Source organism: Talpa occidentalis, unplaced genomic scaffold (genome assembly GCF_014898055.3).
Source record: "Talpa occidentalis isolate TD23 unplaced genomic scaffold, MPIMG_talOcc4v2.1 talOcc4.4, whole genome shotgun sequence".
Lineage (NCBI taxonomy): Eukaryota > Metazoa > Chordata > Mammalia > Eulipotyphla > Talpidae > Talpa > Talpa occidentalis.
In genome coordinates this window covers 10339777-10351842 of record NW_023604295.1, presented here as the reverse complement: position 1 = coordinate 10351842, position 12066 = coordinate 10339777, and the positions used below count along the sequence as shown (strand labels likewise).

Below are 12066 nucleotides of genomic sequence, written 5' to 3'. Positions count from 1 at the left end.
GGAGTCATGCTATCTTTGCCAGTTTGCTGGAATAGACACAGACACCCATTGGGTCACGCCGAAGACATTCTTGTCCCGTGAAGCAAGTCAGTTTGTATTTTAGGTTTGCCAGGACTAATGAATTAAAACATTTGGACTCCGCACAACTTGCTGTTTATCAATGCCTCTGACAGGAGGAGGGTTTTCTTTTGCTCTTGCTTTTTCTAGAAGCATGACAACATCCTGGCTGTTAGAGAGGCAAGGAAAGGAGAGAGGGGTTGTAGAGGGAAGCAGAACAGGGAGGCCCCGTGGGACGCCAGGGTCCGGGGGAGAGCAGGTAGCAGAGAGCTGTCCGGACAGCTGTCATTGCTCCTCAGGGTGTCTGGGCTTGCTATGCAGCAGGTGCAGACCACACTCTTACTAAGTCTTTACTCCACAAAGGCAACGACTGGCCAAGGCAGTGGCTGGCCCTGGATCACACAAGTGCAGACACTCCACTAAGTGAGGTAAGGCAACAGGTGTGAAAACTGAACTAAAGACTCAGAGCACCAGCAACTTAACCAAAGCTCTGTTCCAGCCGGGAGGAGGAATCAATGGCTATTTCCCTAGGCGGTGTGATGAAAAGGCAAGTAGGTTTAGGGGCTCTTGTGGTCGACATTGTGTGGAACTCAAAATCCACCCAACTTTGCCACCACCATGCTGGGGGAGGCAGACAGATGCTCTCTGTGGTGCGGCAGGGAGGGACTCTAATTAGCTGGTTTCTCAATTCCATTACCCTTGGCTGGAAACAGTACCAGAGATCTGTTTGCAAAATCCTGGAGGCAAACTCCTCCTGCTCAGCTTCATTTCTTGGTGCAGAGAAGTGCAGAGAGATCCAGTCCAAAGACAGTCCAGCTTTTCATCCTTACATGTGATAGAAAAAGGTTTGCTGATTGTACGATGGCGGAACAGTAAGACTTTTGCTTTTAGCTACAACTTGAAGTGGGGGGGTTATTGTTTGTTTTGTTAAATATGAGACAGTCTGTTCTATTACTCAGAAACAGGTGGCTAACAAGACGTTGGATTCTAAGCATATGCCACAGAAATGTATCTCAGAGCTAAGATAAAACGTATCCTGAGTCAATTAACGGTGATTTTATTTGCCTTTCCTTAAGTTGAAGATTTCATGTTACTACTTTTCTTGAACTAAGAATAACATGACTTGGAGTGCTTTTAGGTTCCTTGCCATTTGCAGGGTTAAATGAATGGGCTCAGGATGATTCTAATGGGTGATAAACAGTTGCTTGTTTTTCTCCAGAGCTATACTAGGTGTTTAATATGAACCTGATCTTGTCATGGGTAAGATGATTCCACATGTATGTATGTCTAAATATCTGTGTATTTATATATATGCATTCACTTTAGCTCTATAAATAATCATCAAAACAAAATTCAGTGTTCTAGGCACTATTTTTAGATAGAAAAAGTTGTGGGAAAGAGTCAGAAGCCTGGCTATGAGAAAATGTCATGTTAAGGCAGTTCCCAGAATCTCAGTAAGGATGGCTAAAGAGATGATTTATACTTTATCATGTTTTAGAGATGTTTTCCTTAAAATATCATTAAGAATTTTTGGTTTACTACCTTATATGAGAAGGAAAGTTAGAAGGATTAAGGGAAGAATAACTCAAAATAAAAGTTAAATATATGTATTTAAATAACAAAGATATCAGATATTTATAACAATTTTTTATTGCCCTGCTCCAAAAAACAAAAGTTATCAAATATCTTGGTTACAATGTATTTGGGCTTAGTTCTCTTATAACAAAGAAATATTCGTGCATTTTTGCCCAAAACCACCCATCTGATCTGTAGGAGCTTTTTCCATTCATTCTTTGTTAATTCATTAAATATTCATTAAATTAATTCAATGTTAATTTAATAGGTGGGGCAGAACATCACTGGGATATTTTTAACTTTTGTCTTTTGTTTGTATCACACATTGTTAAGATGTAACTTTTGAAATATTTGGTAGAGTTACAGGTAGTCCATCAGCTATTTAAGCACATAATTTAAGCACATCATTTCAAAATTGTGGGGTATTTCAAGACAGTCTTTGGTATTCTTGAACTGATTTCATGATACTCATTCTTTACCACACCCAGATCAATAATTCAGAGCCAATTTGCACTTTTAAGCACAAAAAGCTAGTTTCATCTGAAGCTGACACCCTATTAAAAGTTCTTTATTCCCCTCAGTTAAAAATAAACTGCTATATAAAAGGCCTTGACTAAAAGGATGCTAAAAAAGTGACCTGGGTGGAGATTTTACTCCATCGTGTATAGTTCATTCTAGATGTGTATTTCAAAGCCATTTTTCTATGAACCAGAAAAAAAAAATTAAGCTTGACAGGTAAGCACTTTCCACATAAGGAAAGAAAGGAACTAGATGCATCTTTAAAATAAAGAAAATGCTTGCTAACTTTCCCCACTTATTGGCAAAGCTCTGTGCATATTCGAGGGTTGATGTTGGCTAAAGCACTAATGACTCTCTTGTCCTTACAGCTGGAAGACTCAGGGGAAGGCCGAGGCTCAGGTGCCCACATGATCAGCACAGCCAGGGTAGCTGCGGAAAAGCCAGTACGCATCGCCTTCAGCCTTGATAATGCCTCAGGTACGTGTGCTTCGAGGGCAAAGTCCACCTCCCTACCCCTGCCTCCTCACATCACCTTTCCCAGTTCCCTAAAGAGTGTTTGAAAAGTGCATGCCTGGCGTGACCTGGTGGTGGGGAATGTGATTTTCCATCATGGAGTGAGAGTGGCCTTTGGTGATGCTTCCTATCTCCCATTCTGCAGTTGTCTCAGCACATTCTTTTTGTCTTTCCCTACATCAGGTCTCTTATTGTAAATTCATTGAGCTGTAGCAATTTCTAATGATAGTAAAGTATGTCATTGTTAAAAGTGCATGAGGAAAGCTTTACTAAGAACTGGCAGTTGGTTAGGTAATATAAAAATATCGCTGTCCTGGTTCCAACAGCATTTCCTGGAGCCTAAGCTTGAAATGCTGGTTCCTCACTGGTGCTCCCACACTTCCGGCTAGCCTGACTCGGCAGGAGTGATGAATGGGACAGGTGAGGTGGGCCCTCTTGGAATAGTAAGGTCTGAGGTGATACTGCCATACTTAGAGTCCTATGTCATGCTCCCTGCAGTGACCTCTTAACACATATACTGACAGGGGACCTCAGGTGGTGTGAGGTCACAGGGGTGAAGAGGGGAACACTTGGATCTCTACTGTGGCATCAGCCATCACTCTCATTCGAATGCCATCCATGAAAACCACATCTCACATGCTCAAACAACATTGCCATTTAAACCTGGGGTCTTTCTGAGGACCAACTCTAGCTCTGTATTATTTTACCATTTCTATCTAGCCAGCCAGCTATCAATCCAATCTATTTATATTTATCATTGATGTCATGGTAATACTTTAACAAGTAAGGATCGAAAAGGGGCAGGTTGATCTCTAAAATAATGCAAAGCAAGGATCTGCACTCTGTGAAGTCTGACATGACACAGCCAATTCAGGCTTTAACACACTTGTGATTATGGTGGTAACACATTTACCCCTGGTGTTCCTAAACTGTGCAGTCCCCAAGGAAGGATTTGTCCTATGCCCCCACTCAGGGGTTGCCTTGAAAGATGCTGGTGAAGGGAAATCCTCTCAATAGACAAAACAACCCATCCCAGCATAAACAATTACTGGAAATGCTTTTGTCTTTTGTATTGTGCATTCATGAATATTATTTCTGATCTCAAGAGAAACATGCAGTATAGGCATCAACATTCCCAATTTGCAAGAATAGAGACTGAGGTCTAGAGGACACACTTTTCCTAAGTAATAGAGCTATAAATTTCAAGTTAGGCCCCTAGATTTGACAGCCTGAACACTCCAGTATTCCACGCCCCTCCTGTTTTCATGTACTTCGTAAACACAAGATTCAAAGGAGTAATCAGTGCCTGAGTGGCAGGCTCTCGAGAGAAATGAGCAACCCAATGATCCAGGGAGAAAGGAGCTGTAAATTCTTCCCTGTGCTCATGCCCCATAGGAGCAGAAAAGTCCTGTTATCGACAGCCTTACACAGAAAACTTTAATATAAAAAATGCTTTATTCCAAGCAATAGTATCACAATTTTGGCTGAGAGAAACAAATGCACTCTTGCCTCACCGCCTCTTTCAAATGTCCCAAGAATGCCCACTTTTGAAATTCATGTTTTTTTTGATATGGTAGCTTCAAAAAGTGTTGCCATTTATTTCAAGTAATTTCTACCCTTCAGTTCTACAAAAATGGTGTTTAAGAAACCTTATGAAGAATTTACCAAAATTAAATTTTTCTTCCTTGTCATTAAATTTTCCCCATTTCTGGAGGAAGGATACCTCACTAGAGAATATAAGGGAGGCTTGGGCATTCTGTGTCTCCTTCTTCGTTATAATAATCATCTGAGAGCACGCACCAAAAAAGCGAGTTTCGAGGTCCTACTCCTGCCTCTCCTGATGCAGTCAATCCAGATTGAGGTCCAGCAGGCTTTCACATGCACTTGGGGCTGCAAATGCACAGAGAGATGCTTCTATTTGGGGACACTCCCTCTGAATTCTTGACTCAGGAGCATGTGGAGAGTCACACTGAGCAACACTTGCCATTGTGAATGCTGCACATGCCTTTTGAATACCAGTGCATGTGGCCTATGGACCACATGTTTAGGGGAAAAACATCCTAGACCCTCATAGTAAATGGGGAGACCAAGGTGGATTTCTGGGGAGTATTTCCTTCTTAGTGGATTTATTGTTTTTTTTTTTTTTTAAAGTATCTTTTCTTTATTGCAGGAACATTGGTTTACAGCACTGTATGTGACTTAGGGGTACAGGTTCTTTATATGTTTGTTACCACACCACACTCACTACCAAAGTATCCATGGTCCTCCACCACAGTCCACTGGGCCCCCTGGCTCCTTTGTTCCCATTCCCATCATCCCTGCTGGCAGCCTCATTTCTGCAGTCAGTCTTCAAGGATTTGTCTTGATGAATTTATTGTTGATGAGTAAACAAAGTCCATGAGAAAAGGAGAGGTCTTCTCCTATCATTATTGACTTTCCTCTGAGTTAATACACCATCCTCACCCCTCCAGTTATGTTAGTAATTTTTTATTCATTTTTAGCTGAGACAATCTGATGTAGCATTTAAGGACCTAGGGCTTTGGAGTTGATGGGATATGCTATGTATATATCATATACATAGCATAGTATCATACCTCCTATAGGTTTTATAAGGTAAAGACATTTTGGGAGAAAAAGTCTATGCCACCCAGAGCAGGTGGGAAAATCTTGGAAGATTTGATAGTTAACCTGGGATAGACGGTGGGAAGGGGACTCAAGGTAGTGTAGGGAAAGACAGGTGCTATTTCCAGCATCAGGTATAGAAAAAGAGGGATTATACATCTTTCAATCATTCTTTTTCCTTTTCCATTGCACCAGAAAGGCTGAACACTACCTACGATTCAGGAAACATTAAAACTTGTCATTTAGAGCAGGGGTGTGAGTGGGGGAAGAATACCCTGACATTTATGAGCCATGATTAGAGCCAGGCCTTATCTGGAAATGTCCATAGAAGATCTGTTTAGATAGTGGTATCCTAGACTTACCAAGTCAAGGTTTAACAGCTCAAAAGAGTCTGGACTTGATCAGAAGCAATAGCATGTCGAAGTATTTGAGCAAGGGAGTATGCAATGTGATGAAAATTGTCTTCTGATTGGAATAGCCTGGAATGTGGAGAGATGAAATAATGGAAGAGCTTCTCTATGATGGTAGAGAGACAAAGTGATGAATATCTGGGTTAGAGATGGGATGGATGACTGAATTCAGGGTACATTTTGAAGGATAGCTTCGAAGGACTTGGTGACTGGTTGATTGGGTGTTCATCAGTATTCCTTAAGAGCAGAATGAGTCACAGGACACCAAATACAGCAGAGATCTCCAGGGGCTTACATAAAGGAAGCAAGTTTTTAGTGGGGAAAAGTCCTCTATAATACAATCACCATTTCTAGCCTATCATCAGAATCCTTCAAGTAACACTTAGCAGGCTGTAATTCCCAGAGGCAGCAACACCATTATGCATTAATGATATGATTGGCATTACTTTAATAAATAGTATGATTGGCATGACTTGACAATTCCAAAGAGCATTCTAAATTGGGATCTTGAGGGAGTTAGTTTTCCCAATAGAAAGTGTGCAGTAGAGAAATAAGAATCTCACCTCTTAGATCATTAGCGAATCACTGGCCCATCTCCAATTAGAGAGAATTTAGAGCTGGACTGACATGAGGATTTCAGGTTAATTACTCAAGAGTTTTCTTTATCTTCAACTGAACAAAAACCTGGCATACTCTTGTGTAAATTTACAACTTGACTTGGGGGTTCTGTTTTTCTTAAGCCTTTACGTCTTATCTTAATGAATCAAGAATACTGGTATTAGCCCAAGTTGGTAGCTTTCAACTTTCTGCTTTTAAATCTCTTAATCTATTAGAATTTTTCATATCTGGGCATAAATTAATCATATGCTATTTAGTTTTTTTTTAAAAGCAACCCTTTTGAATACCAGTGCATGTGGTAACCCTTTCTGTTGGTGTCTCTTTCAAGTAATACTGTTTTCTCCTCACATAGCAGGGTGTTTTGGGTGCTAGTGGGGGTTACGTGGAGCCGTCACATAGTGACTCATGAATCAGTGTGAATGTCTTACTATGGACATGTGCAAAACCAGCTCTCCGCTGTATTGTGATGCAGATAGAGCATGCCTCCATAATGTCCCCTTCCTTTAACTTTTCTACCTTTGGTGCCTTTTGGTATTCTTTCCCTCTCCCTCTTCAAGACCCCCCAAATTTCTGGTATCCCTCCTCTCTACTCTCTCAATCCTTGTTCTCAGAAAAGACTCTGAAAAACCTTTTTCCTACTAAGCAATAAATGAATATGGAGATTTACCCTGTTTATCTCTCCAAGGGTTTATTTTTCTTATCCACAGGGAGCATTAGTAGGAAGTCAAGGGACAAAATTCATTGGTAAGGATGGCACTTGAGAAACAGGCTGGAGGAGTATTCTTGAATTCTCTCAAATCACATTCATGACCACTGGCAAAGCATTTTGCTACCAGGACTACAATGTTCCCCTTTTATTACATGGACTTTACATCTAAATGGGTAACAAATTAAAAAGAGTCCCAGTGGCCTGGCTTGAATCCCTTCTGACTATTAACTGCTTGATTTGAAGCAAGTTACTTAACCTCCAGAGCCAGTGGTCAACATCTACAGAATGGTATACCGTAATAACATCTCCTGCACAGTTGTTGCCAGTATTAAATTGAAGAGATGATACAAATAGGAGCACCTAGTTATTCCATAAGCATTCACTCCCTTTCTGGACTTGCTTTACAGCTTTATGCAACAGACTCTAACCAGTTGTATCTCAAAGAATATGAGATATCAGACTAACAACTCAAAGTAGTTTTATATGTATATTGTAATACAATATATATAACATATATCTAAAATATGTTTATATATAGTGATTGATTTTATGGTATTTGATTATTAAATTATTACTATGGTTCTGTGCTCTGTGAAGTTTGTAAATATAGGTGACCGCCATTTCTACCCCCACCCTCAAGGGGTTTGGGAGTGTTGTTGCCACTGCTTGCTGAGGCAGCTTTGAAGGTAGGGTCAGAGGTACTTTAAGGCATCATGGTGACTAGTATTAATTATAAAGAACTGACAGTCTGTAGGTTTCATACCAAATCTATACCTCTATCCAGATCTGTTTGTCTGTTTCTATATTTATATCTACACTTACTTTCATGGACCTTAAATATCCAGTGTGCATTAAGGAACTCACATCTCTAATACTTACCAAGCAAGGAGGCAAAGTTTAAAAAAAGTTTTGCTGAGTCTCCAATGATGATTCTTAGATACCTAAGAAGAACCTAGGTATCTAGAACATTTTAAGAAGTGTTTTGATATATTGTTAGCTTAATATCATTTATTTATATCTTATTTTAGATTTAAAATGAAAGTACTCAAAGACCTTTCATCCATAAGTTAATTTTTTAATATAATTTACATAAAAAGTTTGATAGGAAAGTAAAAGGGAATCCCATCTTAAATACAGATTAAATAAAGAGATTACACATATGAAACCTAAGGTTATATTCTCAGCAGGGAAATATGCTTTAACTGGCTTGGGGAGAAAAATAAGTAATTACAGTCAGTGATCTTGACCTTTCTGAGTCTCTTTGTATTCAGATGAAGAGTAATACTCTCAACATATGTATGACCCACATTTGCACCACACACATGTTTCTTTGCCCCTCCTTTGGGTCAGTTTTACGGTGAAAAGGAATAGAAACTAAACTCAATTATAATAAGCATTCATTATTACTGATTATTTCCTAGGTGTCAGGCTCTAGGATGATTAATGTATCCATTCCTTTCCCAATACCAAGTTTTGGAGACAGGCAATAGCATGTTCATTTTGCAAAGGAGAAAACTGAGTCTCTAAGAGATGAGGTTGATTGTTCTCATTCACTAACTTAAAACTGACCAACAAGAGACCCAGATGCACATCTGTTCGACTGAAGGTCACACCGACTTGTCGTTAGGAGCGCCTTTGGCAATTTCCAGGCAGATTAGTACAGGAGCTACGGCTCTGTGGCCACTGCCTACACTCTGGACTCTGCAGGGTCAGTTTGTGCCTGGTGTCCCGAAGGGTGGCTCCAGGACACCAGCTCTGAAGTTTCCATTGCAGGCAGGCCCAGCCACTTAACTTGTGGAGGCACAAGACAAAACATACAAGGCTCCTTGTTTAGCAATCACAATGAAGCTGAAGTCTCTAGAACAAGAGCCTTATAGGCAGCACAGGGCCCACTTGGGGACTGGCTCCCTGTGTCTGCACAGGCACAGGAATAGTAAATGGATCCAATGGAGTCTTCAAGGGCTGCCTCTGGACTGCCAGTTGGGGACTTGCCTAGGGTTGGAAAAGCCCCAACAATCTTCCTCATCTTTGCTGGGATCTTTTCTGTATAATAACCTAAACTCTTTCTAACAGGGACTGAGTTTCCCAGCCGAGACCCCAGTTTTGTCTAGGATGGAGAGCACAGTGGGAGAGGACATGATTGACTCCAGGCTCTCAAATGCTGGTCTAGCTTTGATGACGTCTTCACCTCTCAATGTAAAACGAAGGAGCAGGATAAAGAAGTGATGTGTGTGTGTGTGTGTTTGCTTTTGTCTGTAAAGCTAAATTTATCCAATATAATAGCTAGTCGTCTAAGGTTATGTTTATTTTTAATGCTAATATGTTCTCCTTGTCATAGATATTATGTTACACTGTCATCTGTGTGAATCATCTCTTGTTGAATGAAAAGTTGGTCACTATAAGACATGATTCCTAAAAACCTGGGGGGAAATATTGACTCATGAAATACCAAAGTCTGGGGTCCAGTGGATCAGAAAGTGAAGGAGAGCAGAATGGCCTGGTGGAAGGAGCCCTGGTCTGCCCTTCCTCTTAGAAGATTCCTTTCCTTTCTCAGGCCCATGGTGTTCAGCTCTAAGAATACTGGACCAGATGGTTGCTTGGCCTCGTCCAGCTGCAACATTCTCCAAACACTAACTACATAACTCTCATTGCTAATAACAGGATTTGGATTACAGACCCAATGGGTCCCACTTATCTGATTCATGGGCAAACACTGAGAAGACAATGTAAGGAAATCTGAGAACAGAGTAACCACAAAACAACCAACAGCTGCTCAATCAAAGCTGAGATGAGCTGGTCCCCAAATGTACCGTGGTATGTCATAGTGGTTGCTACACCAATAAGAAATTTCTATCTTAAGTACCTTTGACATAGCCACATTGGGTTAGCAAAGCAGGCAGTGAGCATCTGCTTATTAAAAAAAAAAATCCTCTAATTCTTTCCTTTATACTCCACCCTTTTGATAATTCCACAGTATAGATTTTGCTTCATCCATTAAGCCCACGGTGCTGTTTTGAAAAGAAAGTCAATTAATTACTTTGTTAATGCATAGATAATATGATAGTGATCTGCCAATTTATTTATTTTTTGATCTGCCAATTTAACATAGAGCCTCCAACCTTGTCTTGTATGTAACAGGCATTCAACAAACATTTAGTGAAGAAAAATGTACCTGCATTATGATTTTGTCACCTTAGAACCATATTTAGCAAATGCTCTTTTTTTATTTATTTATTTTATTTTTTTTTGTTTTATTTATTTATTTATTTATTTATTTATACAAGCACTGGGTACAGTCAGAAGCGCGGGAGGGTGAGAGAATTCACCAGAGACAGAGCGGGGAGCAGAGCAGGCAGAAGGACCGAAGCACACTGCTGAGGGGAGCAGCGGGCGGCAGGAGAGGTCTGCGCGCCATGTGGGACCCTCCTCTGGTGGCCGGGGAGCAGCCGGGGATCGAACTGGTGCTGCAGAGGCCGCAGGCAGCTTCGCAACCCAGCGCTCAACCGCTGAGCCACAGGGAGCCCAATGCTCTTTTTTTAAAAAAAAAAAAAAAAAAACCAAATTTTCAGGGGAGGGGTCTCTTGCATAGCTACTGTACAGCCTACTTTGTGCTTCTGGAATTGTCAAAACAAACTTAACTGCTCTCAGGGACGCTGATCCAATATCACTGTCAAAATGTTTTACAACAATTCGGCCAAATGTTTGTAGAACAGCTGTGCTACTAGTCTGCCTGAGTCATTTTCCTTCTTTTGGCCCAATCCTGTGATTCATCATTCCACTTTTAGAATATTTGCCTATTTTTAAAACCAGTCAAAGAAGGCAGCCACTGTTTAAAAGTAAACACACCACACATCAACTCAGGGCAGCTTCACAAACCCTAAAATTTCTGGCTGGTCGAGTTGCCAGATAAACCAGATGGCGTGGAACAGTGAAATTCAGCACTGGCCTTCCGACTGCCTAGTCTTCTCCCATCTGGCTTTGGTTTTCTAGTTCCGCTGCCATTTCCTGCTTGGATTAATCTAACTTGATGCATTCCTCAACAAACATCTTGCTTTTATTTGTCTATCCAAAGCATCGCCTATATGTTTATATCTATGTCAGTCAATCAGACTTTCATGCAGGTCAGGGAATCCAATCTGAAGTCTTAATCCATGAAATTAGCAGTGTTCACCTATATATGCCTCTATATGGTATGACTATAATCATGTGGGTTTCCACAATGGGCTTCATGAAATCTGAGTCCTATCAGGCATATATTTACTATAGTAGAGCAAATGGATCATTTCCTTTTTCTTTTTTATAATTAAGCAGGAAGGAGTGTGACTTCACAGGGACCAAAGAGGGTTAAGTCCCCGGAAACTTAAGTTCCATTCCTGGCTGTCTTTTAAAATTCTAGAATGCACTGTCTGTTCTGTACTTTGCAGGAGTGTTTTCTCCTTTCAGAAAGTGCCGGCTCATCTAACATTTCTAAAGTTATTAGGGTTGGGATGTCAAAAAGTAATATGTTCACACTGACCTGTGCAAATTCTTCTGGCCTTGAACCCAGATGAGCTAAAATAATCAGAATGTCTGCTTTATCGATATTTTACTGAGTAAATTAAAGTGCTCTTTAGAAGAAATCAGCTTTACAAAGTATATGTTTTATAATGAAGGTCAGCTGCCACAAGTAAATATTTCTGTCTTTTGGCCAACTCTTTACAAATGATGGTGTGGATTTAAAAAGCCACAGCCCTTGGCGGAAGTTGTCACTACTAATCTGAATAAGTGGACATCACTCATGGGGCCTGGGGTTGGCCTGCCTTGTTTCCTCTTGAGACAGTCCTCCAGCCTGCAGCCAGAGTCCTGGGAAGATTCATCTGTTGCCTCTTGATTTCTAAGGCTAAATTGTGTGGTTGAACCTGTGGGCAGTGTCTGGCACACAGAGAGGAACAAATGGGTTCACATCTGGTGCTGCATTGTCATTACATGGCAGTAATATGGTATTGCTCTTTTTTTTTTTTTAATATTTTGTTTATGCATACAAAAACTGGGGTGTAGGCCAGA

At 40.6% G+C, this 12066-nt stretch overlaps 1 protein-coding gene across 6 annotated transcripts in view; it reads left to right on the top strand.

The window, feature by feature from the left end:
- MAP3K7CL (MAP3K7 C-terminal like) overlaps positions 1–12066 on the top strand; it is a 58087-nt gene that overhangs the window by 19024 nt on the left and 26997 nt on the right. For 4 of the 6 annotated variants that reach the window (XM_054701142.1, XM_037524520.2, XM_054701140.1 and 1 more), the window contains exon 2: positions 2520–2628. In XM_054701142.1, the coding sequence (XP_054557117.1) occupies positions 2559–2628 (70 nt within the window). In that variant the 5' untranslated portion in view covers positions 2520–2558. Of the gene's footprint in view, positions 1–888; positions 930–1232; positions 1318–2519; positions 2629–12066 lie in introns of those variants that run through there. The other 2 variants (XM_037524518.2, XM_037524517.1) reach the window with 2 other exon arrangements.